Here is a 13,189-nt window from a genome sequence, read left to right on the forward strand (position 1 = left end):
GCAGCGCCAGTTCCCCCCTCACTTTCGGGAACGGGTGCCTGAGGGTCCTTTTCTTTTTCTTTTTTTTTTAAACAGAAGGCTGCAGGGGTGTCCCCCCGCAGCCCCCGCTCACTATACCATGAAGTGTAGTGAGCGGGGTGATGCGCCAGACACCCCCGCAGCACCTGTTTTTTTTTTTTTGTTTACAATGCTACCACCAAAGATTCGAAATTTTGGTGTTCGAACCTTTGGTGGTAGCATTTTTAGAACTTTTGGTCAGTCATATCGGCCTATACCATATGTTGAGGCTCCTGATTTTAGATCATCCATCATTCTCACTGCTAGTTAATGACCATCTTTCTGCCAATGAAAGTGGAAAATTTAGACCATGCCTAACTGTCCAATTTACAAAACCAGGATGGAAGTAGCGTCTCCTTGCGTTGTTCCTTCCGCCACTCGCTGTCATGTGTGATGGTGCCGGCTTATTGCCAAGAGCGCTATTTTATTTCAAGGAACTGATTTTTTTAGAGGTAGATTACACCATAAAGCACCATTCTGTTTCATGCTGACTACTTTTATCCTTTCCCCTTTCCGCAGCTACACATCCTTTCGAGCCTAGTTGACACCATCAGGAGCTGGACTCCGTTCTCATTGGACCGGCAGAAAGATGAGACGCTCCACAAATTGGTAAGGTTGCAAGCCACGATTAGTGCCTTCTCTCTGGGTTCTGTGTTAACTGCATGCAGTGGATTATGGGACATAGGCACTTTGCAGGGATAGCCCTGAATCCTGAGTGACGACACTTTAAGATAATGTGGAGTGTTCTTCTTCTATAGTGCACACACGCCTCCGGGACTGTGGTGACTATATCACCAGAACACCACTCCTTGCTCTGGGCTTTCCTTTTACAAATCTTTGGTTTTGGCTAGGTCCAATGTGTTCAATTAAAGGTAATCAAGACTTCAACTCCCAGAATGCCTTTGTTCGACAGTTAACAGGGCAGGACTACATGTGGCGGGTGTCCTGGCGACATGGTACCCTCTGGTCGCCCTAATCAGCATGTCTCGGAAATATAGAGCGGCCAGGCCCCGGCTCCAAATGTCTTGTTTTATGTTGGACGTTGTATTATAGTAGAAACAGTCCCTGAGTCGTTTTTGGAGTACCCTGGGTTTTCTCTGTAGGAGCGGGGGTCTTATTAGCTCTGCAATGAACACCCACAATGGACTGCCGTCAGTTCTTCTTTTGCAGAAGGGTGATATGTGTGATAATGTCCACTGCTGGGGCTTTAGAATGTGTCCGGGGGTAACTCTGGGGACCAGACCCCACCACCTGCTTCATATGGGTCATCAAATACGGTGGACTAAGACCTTCAAAGGAGGTGTCATATGTGGCGTGAAGACCGCTGAACACATCTCACAGGTGCTGATTGGTTGAACTGGCTGCCAGTCAAGCAGCATTGACTTTATGACCTTGTGCCTGGCCCATAACGCAGTCCACCGTGCCGCGCCAAACTGCACCAACAAAGTCTTCTCCCTCTGCCAGCTCTCCAGACACCAAAGGGTGGGCACTCCAAATGTATTGGCTTACTGATGGCTAAAGCTCAAAAGCTTTGTTGGTTGAAAGGGTTTCTTAGGGATTGTGCAACTCAAAACAGACTCCGAATGGCAAAGCAAGTCTTCTTTGCCCCCAAAAAAGTATCTTTGAACAATCGCTTCGGGTCTATCCCTGCATCAGACACAGCCTTTGGAAATGGGCCTCTGCGATGACTCAAGCCAGGTGGGTGAGGGGCCTCTCTCATAGGCTACTGATGGCAGCTTCACGGAGGTGTTTGAGCCACTCACATTGCAGTTACAGACTCTGCGGCGTCTGATAAAGGTGAGGTAGGACTGGAGGTTTTTAGGTGCCTTTCCTAGCATGGGTTCCCCTCCCTGTTTTAGGATCCTGAGCCTGATAGCCACATAATCTACCTGTTATCTTCACTGGCACGATGCTGGCTGCAGGCTGAGGGCCTAGCTAGCACCTAGCCTGGCGTTTGGCGCACACCATCTTCAGGCTGTCCTCCTCGACACTCGGTCACATCCTTATTCCTCCTCCCCATCCTAAGACACTATTTAGGCTTGCATGAACGTGCACCCTCCCTGGCGCTTTCCCTATGCTTCCAAGGAAAATGTAAGCCTCTCTCTTTCCACCTTCATTCCTCTCCTTGGACCTTCCCCACCTCCTCCTCAGCTCTTCGCTATACCTGCTTCTCCCCTTTCTCCTGCACCTTTTTCATCTCCAACCTCCCCTGCTTCCCCCACCTCCTCCTCAGCTCTTAGCTATACCCCTTTCTCCTACACCTTTTTCATCTCCAACCTCCCTGCTTCCCCCACCTCCTCCTCAGCTCTTAGCTATACCCACTTCTCCTGCACCTTTATCATCTCCAACCTCCGCTGCTTCCCCACCTCCTCCTCGGCTCTTAGCTATACCCATTTCTCCTGCACCTTTATCATCTCCAACCTCCGCTGCTTCCCCACCTCCTCCTCAGCTCTTAGCTATACCCACTTCTCCTGCACCTTTATCATCTCCAACCTCCGCTGCTTCCCCACCTCCTCCTCAGCTCTTAGCTATACCCACTTCTCCTGCACCTTTATCATCTCCAACCTCCCCTCCTTCCCCACCTCCTCCTCAGCTCTGTGCTATACCCGCTTCTCCTGCACCTTTATCATTTCCAACCTCCCCTGCTTCCCCACCTCCTCCTCAGCTCTTGGCTATACCCACTTCTCCTGCACCTTTATCATCTCCAACCTCTCCTCCTTCCCCACCTCCTCCTCAGCTCTGTGCTATACCCGCTTCTCCTGCACCTTTATAATTTCCAACCTCCCCTGCTTCCCCACCTCCTCCTCAGATCTTCGCTATACCCGCTTCTCATGCACCTTTATCATCTCCAACCTCCCCTGCTTCCCCACCTCCTCCTCAGCTCTGTGCTATACCCGCTTCTCCTGCACCTTTATCATCTCCAACCTCCCCTGCTTCCCCACCTCCTCCTCAGATCTTCGCTATACCTGCTTCTCCTACTCCCTTATCATCTCCAACCTCCCCTGCTTCCCCACCTCCTCCTCAGCTCTTAGCTATACCCGCTTCTCCTGCACCTTTATCATCTCCAACCTCCGCTGCTTCCCCACCTCCTCCTCGACTCTTAGCTATACCCACTTCTCCTGCTCCTTTATCATCTCCAACCTCCTCGGCTCTTAGCTATACCCGCTTCTCCTGCACCTTTTTCATCTCCAACCTCTCCTGCTTCCCCACCTCCTCCTCGGCTCTTAGCTATACCCGCTTCTCCTGCACCTTTATCATCTCCAACCTCCCCTGCTTCCCCACCTCCTCCTCGGCTCTTAGCTATACCCGCTTCTCCTGCACCTTTATCATCTCCAACCTCCTCTGCTTCCCCACCTCCTACTCAGCTCTTCGCTATACCCGCTTCTCCTGCACCTTTATCATCTCAAACCTCCTCTGCTTCCCCACCTCCTACTCAGCTCTTCGCTATACCCGCTTCTCCTGCACCTTTATCATCTCAAACCTCCCCTGCTTCCCCACCTCCTCCTGCACCTTTATGTCCTCCAATCTCTCCTTCTTTGCTACCTCTTGCACTTTCACATCCTCCAACCTATCCTGTTTCATGACACCCTCTTCCTGCACCTTCACCTCCGCCAACCTCTCCTGCTGCTCCATCTCCTCTGGCACCTTCAAATCCTCGAAACTATCCTGCTTCGCCACCTCCTCCTTACACCCCTGCTCCCTCTGCTATTCTGCTACACATCACTGTGCTACTAAAATCTCCCACATGACTACTCCAGTTGCTCCCTCTTTTATACATCTGTATTCCTACCCCATTGGTCGTCTCTTCCCAATACGATGCACCCAGATCTGATCATTGTTATGTTATGTTATGTTAAAAACACTTGTTGAGCGCACGTCCACCACAAGGGCACCTTGCTGCTAGGAGTGTAAACCGTAGAGAGACGCTAATTGTTCTCATTCAGGGATCGGCACAGGAGTGTCATGCGGTCAGGTGTGTTTGATTTCTTTTCCTGTTCCCACCGTGAACCGTGCCTTTAAATGGCTGGCCCACCATGTTTGTCTTCGGGTAAGCTTTCTAAAGCAAGGTTCACTGTCTAAAACCTGCCTGTTGAAGGTTGCATCCAAAAAGGACTGCTTTTTTAGGCCGATTTCGTACTGAATTCAACAGGCGGGCTAATGGCTATTTTGTGGGTGACCACTCCCATCCCCACCTTCTCACTACCTACACCCAAAACATCCTTTCGCTAACACCACCCCTCCTTTCCCCAGCCCAAAAATTGTGCACCCTCCCACTCCTCGCATAAACAAACACACACTTACCTTCTCTCTGCGCCGGCATGTTCCCCTCTTCTGGGACGCTGTGAGACAGAGCCTGTCGGCGACAACCCTTCTTGCTCACTTGTTGATCTGTTTGCTCCTAAAACGGTCCAATACCTGTTCTCATCTCTCTGGGCTCTTTATTCTCTCTCTCTGCTGGACTCTTCCCTGCCTCCTTCAAATCTGCAACTGCCCTACGCCTTTTGAAGAAACCCTTTTCTGACCCAAATATCCTGTCATACTATCTCAGTTTCCCTCCTTCACCATTATTCAAAGGTCCTTGTGTGGGTCGTCTTCAGCCAGATTACTAAGTACCTTGAGCATATTGGCCTTGGAGATCCACTTCAATCTGACTGCCGTAATAAACACTCTACCGAGACTGCACGCATGCATGTCTCCAACTGTCTCTCTGATGCTCACCACTCCAAACTCTTTTATACTCATCCTTTTAGGCCTTTGTCATTTTTGGCACTGTCAACCACTCCTCTCTCCGCCTCACTCTCCTGAGCTTGGTTTTCTCTTGCCTGTGTTGTCTTCTATATGGTAGGCCACTCCCCCTGTGGGCGTCGCTGAAAGATCCGTCCTTGGACCTCTGCTCTTTACCCTTCATACCTCTGCTCTAGGAAGACTTTTCTCATCCTTTGGCTTTCACCGTCACTTTCTGCTGACAAGACTCTAATATTCACCGTCACCTTCCTGCTGACAAGACTCTAATATTTTTCTCCTTTCCTCCTTTTGCCCCTGGCCATCTCAGAACTGGTGACCAACTATTTCACTGCAATCTTTCAATGGCTCTCCACTGCCTCACGTTGACCTCTACAAAAATGGAAGTCATGTTTCTGTATGCTTCCAATGCCATCTCTACCCTCCCCTCTCTTATCCCCTTCCCGCCTGAACTTCTTGCTCCCTCACCCAAGGCTCACAACCATGGGGTCCTCTTTCATGGAGACCGCCAACTGCAACAGTTCATCACTGCCTCTGCTGCTCACGTTAACCTTCTCTCAACATGGTGAAGATGTCTCCCATTTTCCACTAGCCACTCTACGAAAACTCTGTGCTCTAGAAATGTGACTACTGCTTGTGCCTACTCCGTGGCCTTCCTCTCTACTCCGTCCTCCATCTAGGCAAAGTCCTCAATTTCACTAATTGAACTATATACAACCTACCCACTGACACATCCTGGTTGGCTCTCAATACACATCACTCCCTTTTCAAGTCCCTTCTTCTAATCAACAAGGCTATCAATGGTCTTGCTCTTCAGTACCTGTCTGTCTGGTATCTCTGTCCATAGAGGATGTAGCCTGTGCCATGCCGCTAAGTGGCATATTGATGGAACACGTGAACACTGCTCCTACCCTCCACATTCAGGGGCACTAAATGACCCCTAAAACAGGGGTCTGAAACCTGTGGCTCCCTGGGTGTTTCGGACTACAATTTCCATGATATCCGTCTGCTGACTATGCTGGTTAGGGATGATATGCGTCGTAGTCAACAACATCTGCAGAGCCAAAGGTTGCAGACCTCTGCCCTAAAATGAAGTAATGTGCAAGTCTGTGGCTTGTTAAATACATATTTTTATTGAAGTTATGTACAGGTCAGAAGCGGGCTGTTTTTGGCAGCAGCGTTCAGTATGGCTCTGCCAGGCTAAGACGGCAGTAGCAGGAGCGTCTGCAAGCACCTGCTTGAGAGTGTCCGTGCCAGCTCTAGAGGGGGACTGGAAGGCATCGGGGGTCGCAGAGCCTCTTGAAGAGATGGCTCTTGGGGCTTTGGTTTAATGCATCCAGGCTATACCCCCGAATGTCTTCTTCCTGAACCGCTCCGGTGTGATGGTCTTGGCCTTGGTGGGTCTTCGCAGAATTTGTTGATTTTATTCGCCAGTTCTATCCCAAAGCTCATAATCATTACATTTATAAAGATGCTGAGGGCAAAAGCAATCTTTGAATTAAGCAATACAAGCTTCTGGAGCCGGATGTAGCTTGTGGTAACTGCCTGTCGCCCGTGGGTAATGTGGCAGCGAAGCTGGCATCAGACACAGGGAAAGGACAAGAGCCATGGGGACTGTGGCAGACGGGGTGAGGGCGGGTGGGGGGCAAAATAAATGGGAAGGGGCCAGTGACGAGGTGAAGGTAAACCCAGAGCAACGGCGGAGGCAGACAAAAAAAACATGATGCCCCCAGAAGTGGCACGGTAGGCAGGAATGGTACGTAGACTTATCATGGGGTGTGATGTCCACAGTCCTAGCCTCCTGGTTGGCTGCTGCCTCCTTCTCGGTACTCATTGTCCAAAGTGTAGGCTTGGATCCAGGGTTCGACTGGCCTATAGGGAACTCTGGAGATTTCCCGATAGGCCTCTACACCCGGGGCGGGGCTGGACTGGCCTATAGGGAACTCTGGAGATTTCCCAGTAGGCCCCTGCACCCGGGGCAGGGCTGGACTGGCCTATAGGGAACTCTGGAGATTTCCCAGTAGGCCTCTGCACCCGGGGCAGGGCTGGACTGGCCTATAGGGAACTCTGGAGATTTCCCGATAGGCCTCTGCACCCGGGGCAGGGCTGCACTGGCCTATAGGGAACTCTGGAGATTTCCCGATAGGTCTCTGCACCCGAGGCAGGGCTGCACTGGCCTATAGGGAACTCTGGAGATTTCCCCGTAGGCCTATGCACCCGGGGCAGGGCTCGACTGGCCTATAGGGTACTCTGGAGATTTCCCCGTAGGCTTCTGCAGTCTGCACCCTGGGCCTCTTTTGTGCAGTGCTTTCCAATGTTCCCATAGGAAAAGGGCTGGGTCTGCTGAAAATGTGTAATATGGGCCACTTTGAACATGACTAACGGGGCTTTTGTTGGTTCCCAGTGCACCCCTGCTTGGATCAGGGCCACCTGTGTTTGGGTGAAGTATTAAACGCAGAGGCCTGGTTAGGTTTTGAGGCGCTTGTAGGGAAGCAGAGGGAATCACCTGGCAGGCCCCACTGTGTGTCAAGTTATGCCATAGTCACTGTTGGCAGCCATGCCTCCAATATTCGCTAGTCTTTGGAGCAAGGGGTGGGTGATGGCCAGCTGTGTTTTAGTTTTTAACTTTCCCCCAGTGGAGTAACTTTGCCGAACATGTTGTGGTGGCAATGCCATCTAAAGAAAGGGGCCCTGCCAAACGAGGGGGGGGGGGCAGAATGGTGTGCCCATGCTTCCCTGGGGTGCCTCTAACCTTTCCTCCTTTCTTCCTCCCCGTGTAGGATGTGGGATTTCGCCTGGACTCTCTCTGCACCATCCTGCGACAGGAAGTGCTGCTGCAGGAGGACGTGGAGCTCCTCGAGCTGCTCGACCCCGGCGTCCTGTCTGCGGGGCAGCCCGAGCCGCCGGAGGCCCGGCGCCACCTTCCGACGCTGCGCTCCCTAGCAACTCCCAATGTTTGGTAACTTCCAGCGAGCAACCTTTCCCTGCTGGTGCCTCTGGGATAGGACTGTTGTGGTCTCACAATAACTGTAATTTGCTCCATACCGGTGTGCCACCTGCTGTCTCTTTTTCCTATCGAAGGTAGACATTTGTAAGCGACAACGTCATCTCAGTCGTGCTAAGTCAGGGGTCTGCAATGATTGGCTCTCCATCCGTCTTGGACTACAACTCCCATGGGCCCTTCCAGCATAGTTAATGAAGAGGGCTCATGGGAGTCGTAGTCCAAACCGCCGGCTCTCTAGCCGTTTTGGACTACAGCTCCCATCGGCCCCGGCCAGCATAGTTAATGGAGAGGGGTCATGGGAGTCGTAGTCCAAAACATCTGGAGAGCCACAGGTTGCTTACGACCCCTGTGCTAAGTGGTATGCTAATGCGCTATGGAAGGTTAACAAAACATGTCCTACGTCCACTGGAAAAGCAAACATTGCTGGCCCATCTCTAAACGGTGATGATTATAATGTCTTGATTTACAGTTGGTAATTACAATGATTTAAAATACAAAAGCAAGCATAGGGTGGCAGGATTTGTATTTGGGCTTTCCGGATTATCCAACAAGCAATCTGAACATTTAATGTCATTCACCAACACAATTCTTTAGAAATATTTGAACCCCGGCAGTCCATGTTTCACTGTTTCTGTATTCCTCTGAACACATTTTTTATTTATTGAAACCGGATTCTGTAAATTATTTTAATTTTAGGCGCAGTGTATTAGCATTGCCGGGCAACTTCGGAAACCAGGCATCTGTTTTTTTCTTTTATTTTTACAGCACCGAATTCTGACTGGTCCACCTCTCAGGGCTGATGCCATCCTTCCAATTCCGTGCAAGTCAGTCTTCTGAAGCGGGCTTTGAGTTTTGGCAAAAAGCTAGCGGCAAGGGGTGGGGAACTTGAGCAGAATAAAATTGGGATTTCTTGTGTTAAAGCAACAATTAGCATTTACAAAACCGTAAAACTTAGTTTTGATTTTGGAAATCTGAAACTGCTTGGCATAAGTTTGACATGGGACATGGTAGTGGTTAACTAAAAACGCAGTGTGACGTGGAGTAATTAATGCAGGTTCTAGGAAACTGCCAAGACATGCCTCAACTTAGTTACAACAAAAGTATGACCAAATATATTGCTTGGTGTTGAATTTTACAGAGGTGTGATTTGATGGGGCGGGGCTGGGTGAGTGTATTAACTGCAGCAAGTAGCGCCTTGTGATCTTGGACAAGCAGCGGTAAATTCGGAGCTCTTATGCCCACGAGGAAAGCAATCGGTGAAGGAGTCACTGCTGTGCCGCCTTCTGCCCCTTTCCTGCAGAAAGATGCCACCTGGAGGGCATATAGCCAAGGATCCCGTATGCCCGCCCCAGATTATGCCCAAGATGACGGCATTGTTTTAAGCAAAGCCTTTGCTCCCTGGTCTTAGCTTGCTGAACTGTCCCCCACACAAAGTTAGCATTGAATTGGCCAATAGGAATATCTAGTGCTACAAAGCTGCAGGACAAGCGTTGGGGGGGCTGAGGGGGCTACATCAATGATGTTCTATTGGGGTGATAGCATTGCTGGTAAATAGGCACCCCAATTGGCACGTTGACCTTTGTAATGGGTAAACACTTGTTATTAACATGTATGTAAATGGTGCAGCCCTAAACATGGACTGGTCCCCGAGGAGGACCCCAGTGCAACATAATAGCATTCAGCAAATACTCGTTTTTATAAATCTGGGACCCCCCAATATACAAACCACATATGTTGGTGTGCGTCAGGCCGTATCGAATATAAAGTCAAATAAATGAAACCTAGATTGTATAAAAGCTAACATGAACTAGGTGATCTGTGTATCCATGCGGAACCTTTGACGCTGTAGAGCTGGTTTTGCAAACCACCTTCTCCTGCAAGGGGAATTCTGAATACTGTGCTGGCCCTGGTATACCGCCACCACGCCAGCCGGCTATCACACCGCCACACCGCTGAAAAAGGGCTGCATGTGATCCGACCCAAAACAAGTCGAGTGGTACATTTCATCAAGGAAACACCGCCAATTTGTATTTTTTTCAGTTTGGGGGTTTCCCTACTAACCCACATGTTTTTTTTTTTAACCTTTTAACGCCACCTCAACCCCATCCCGACCAATTTTAAGCCCTTACCCCACTACCCTTTATTTATTTAATTAACTTTTGCACTGTTTTTCAGTGTTTTTGTCTGCTCTAAAATTTCCCACTCGGTTTTGTTTGCAATGTTATGATTGGAGACCCTGAAAAATCAGTGTCATGACATTCCTGCTGTATGGGGGGCTTTCCTAATATCTGCCAGTCATCCACATGCCGATATCTATTTACCATTGATGTGTTCTTTCGCACCGACTGGAGGTGTACCGAAATCTGGCCTTTTAATAAGTATTTTGCCAACACATGTCAACATTTTAGATCTTCAGCTTTGAACCATTTCTCGTTTTATTTTTATTATTTATTGCAGGACCCCCTAGCACCTAGCACCAGAGCAACGACGAGCTTTATTACAGATGGAAGCCAGAGGTGGACTGGGAACCAAAACAGGCCCTGGAAATAATGTTCAAAGTGGCCCCATATCACACTTTTTCTGCAAGCCCAACCACTTTCCTATGAGAGCATTTGGAAATAAAACGGATCACCACACAAGAGGCCCAGGGTGCAGAGGTCTCCTGGAAAATCTCCAGCGTTCCCTATAGGCCAGTCCAGCCCTGCCCAGGGTGCAGAGGCCTATAGTGAAGTCTCCAGCGTTCCCTATAGGCCAGTCCAGCCCTGCCAAGGGTGCAGAGGCCTACAAGTGAAATCTCCAGCGTTCCCTATAGGCCAGTCCAGCCCTGCCGAGGGTGCAGAGGCCTACTAGTGAAATCTCCAGCGTTCCCTATAGGCCAGTCCAGCCCTGCCGAGGGTGCAGAAGCCTACCAGGAAATCTCCAGCGTTCCCTATAGTACTGTCCAGCACTGCCCTGGGTGCAAAGGCCTACTAATGAAATCTCCAGCGTTCTCTATAGGCCAGTCCAGCCCTGCCGAGGGTGCAGAAGCCTACCAGGAAATCTCCAGCGTTCCCTATAGTCCAGTCCAGCCCTGCCCAGGGTGCAGAGGCCCATAGTGAAGTCTCCAGCGTTCCTTATAGGCCAGTCCAGCCCTGCCCAGGTTGCAGAGGCCTATAGTGAAGTCTCCAGCGTTCCCTATAGGCCAGTCCAGCCCTGCCAAGGGTGCAGAGGCCTACTAGTGAAATCTCCAGCGTTCCCTATAGGCCAGTCCAGCCCTGCCGAGGGTGCAGAAGCCTACCAGGAAATCTCCAGCGTTCCCTATAGTCCAGTCCAGCACTGCCCTGGGTGCAAAGGCCTACTAATGAAATCTCCAGCGTTCTCTATAGGCCATTCCACCCCTGTCCAGAGTTCAGAGGCCTACCAGGAAATCTCCAGAGTTCCCTATAGGCCAGTCCACCGCTGCCCAGGGGGCAGAGGCCTAGCGGAAAATCTCCAGAGTCCCCTATAGGCCAGTCCACCCCTGGGAATATATGGCGTGTTGAAGTACTGTGAGCGGAAGGGAGGAAAAAAGTAGTTGTGCGATTTTAGTTTTTTTAAGATTACTGAACCGAAGCCACATATTTAAAGAGGATGGATTCTGAAAAAAAAACTTAGTACATACATTGGCACTCTTTAACTTGGGCTTCAAGTGTTGGTCATTTATGACTTTTTTTCTGGTTTCAATGTTTTAAATGCACGAATTGTGCTGAGAAAAAAATAAGAGGAATGGGAGAAGCATTGAAACAAACAAGCAGAAAAGGTGCTTTTATTGATTTTTATAATGTATGATTTTCAAATTTGGAAAGCTTTGTTAGGCAAACAACTATTCAGATGCAACTCCTGGCAGATACTTGCCAAAGTAATCAGCATTTGGGCAAAAGATACATATGAGATTTGGTACGCCTGTGTGCCGCATGCATGCATGCATGCTGCTTTAGAGGGATGGAATGGAATGGCGGAAACGATGAGACTGTCCTTGGAACCCTTGATAACCCATTCCACTATCCAGTTCACCTTCGCCCTAGCCTCCTCTCTGGCTGTTTCCTACAAACCCAGGTTGGTTCTTTACTCTATGGTACTTGCAGTCCCGCAGCTATGCTGGTGCATTCTGGTATTTGCAGTCCTGCACCTCTGATAGTGGAAGTAAGGGCTGTACGTGTACGTGCCAGAATACAAAAAAGGAAATCACATCTGGATTAAATACCTAACGCCTGACGTGAGTCAACTACAGATCTTTGTTTGGAGGTGTGTGAATGTTCAAACAGGCAGGTTGGGGCCTCTGCCCCCTGCAAGAGCTAGGTACTAGTAGGCAGATTCTGCTTAATCAGAGCCAGTCTAGCTTGGATTTGAGGACCGCCTGGCCGTCTGATTCCCCCTCTACTGCCTGCTAGTTGACACATCATGCTTCATAGGATGGGAGAGTGTTGTCAACATAAGTCTTAAACCTTTTCACTTTTCTGCTCTCAATGATGGCTTCTGTGCCTCGATAGTCTTTTAAGAGCAGAGTCCCGTCCCTCATGCTCTGTCATTGCTGTACCACTCTAAAACCAAAGATTTTACCACCTTCTGATTATTTTCATTAAATTCTAAAGGAAAAGATGTCATGTACGCTTATAGCTATGATCTTATTTCCGAAAGCCACTTTTACTTAACTTAAAAAAATGTTCTGTTGTCCCTGATCGCTTTGTTGGAATATCACCTACCTGGAGCAATCAGATTTTTGCTGTTCTCTCCCGGAAACTCGCGCCTTCCCGGACACAAGCGCGCCCTGTGCATTTTTTGTGGAGTGGACTCCCAAAGTTTCTAGGTGCTCACAGAAAAGTCACTGCATTTCTTATGCTCCTTCTTGCCCCACCATTCTGCAAGTTGAATTGAGCGTGGAAACTTACTATTGATGTAGCAGGGATGTTTCCAACACTGTGTCCTGATGAATGCCACTAATTGTTTGTTCTGCAGAAACATGTCTGTTGCCTCACAGTGAAAGCTCTACAACAGCAGAACATTATTTGGGTGTATAAAGGAATGGCCCGACCTGAAGTGACAGGCTAATGCAGTGCTCCAAATAAGATTGGAAGTGGGAGTTTTTTACTTCCCATATTAATTTTTTGGGAATATTTGCCTATTTTTAGGGAGTAAAAGTGGCCAATACACCTCTTATCTGTAGGGCTGGGCAGTGTGTTCGGGTCATTTTGAGCCACCTTTGTTAGACATTCTTCCATATTTTGCCCACAGTCCGAATGAATCCTTCAGATTTCGGCAAGTCAGGTATTATAAAATTCACTGATCTCAGATCAACATACTAAGGGTTCCACATACTATTGCTGTATTTCGCTTGCTCAGTGCTGAGCATTGGTCAATGAATGGGCT

At 49.2% G+C, this 13,189-nt stretch overlaps 1 protein-coding gene across 3 annotated transcripts in view; it reads left to right on the forward strand.

Moving 5' to 3' along the window:
* The window catches only part of VEZT (vezatin, adherens junctions transmembrane protein), a 373,255-nt gene that overhangs the window by 150,075 nt on the left and 209,991 nt on the right, over positions 1-13,189 (forward strand). For all 3 annotated transcript variants that reach the window (XM_069629813.1, XM_069629814.1, XM_069629815.1), the window contains exons 3-4: positions 577-666; positions 7,581-7,759. In XM_069629813.1, the coding sequence (XP_069485914.1) occupies positions 577-666; positions 7,581-7,759 (269 nt within the window). The remainder of the gene's footprint in view (positions 1-576; positions 667-7,580; positions 7,760-13,189) is intronic.

This window comes from Ambystoma mexicanum, chromosome 12 (assembly GCF_040938575.1).
Source record: "Ambystoma mexicanum isolate Mex_15411 chromosome 12, UKY_AmexF1_1, whole genome shotgun sequence".
NCBI lineage: Eukaryota > Metazoa > Chordata > Amphibia > Caudata > Ambystomatidae > Ambystoma > Ambystoma mexicanum.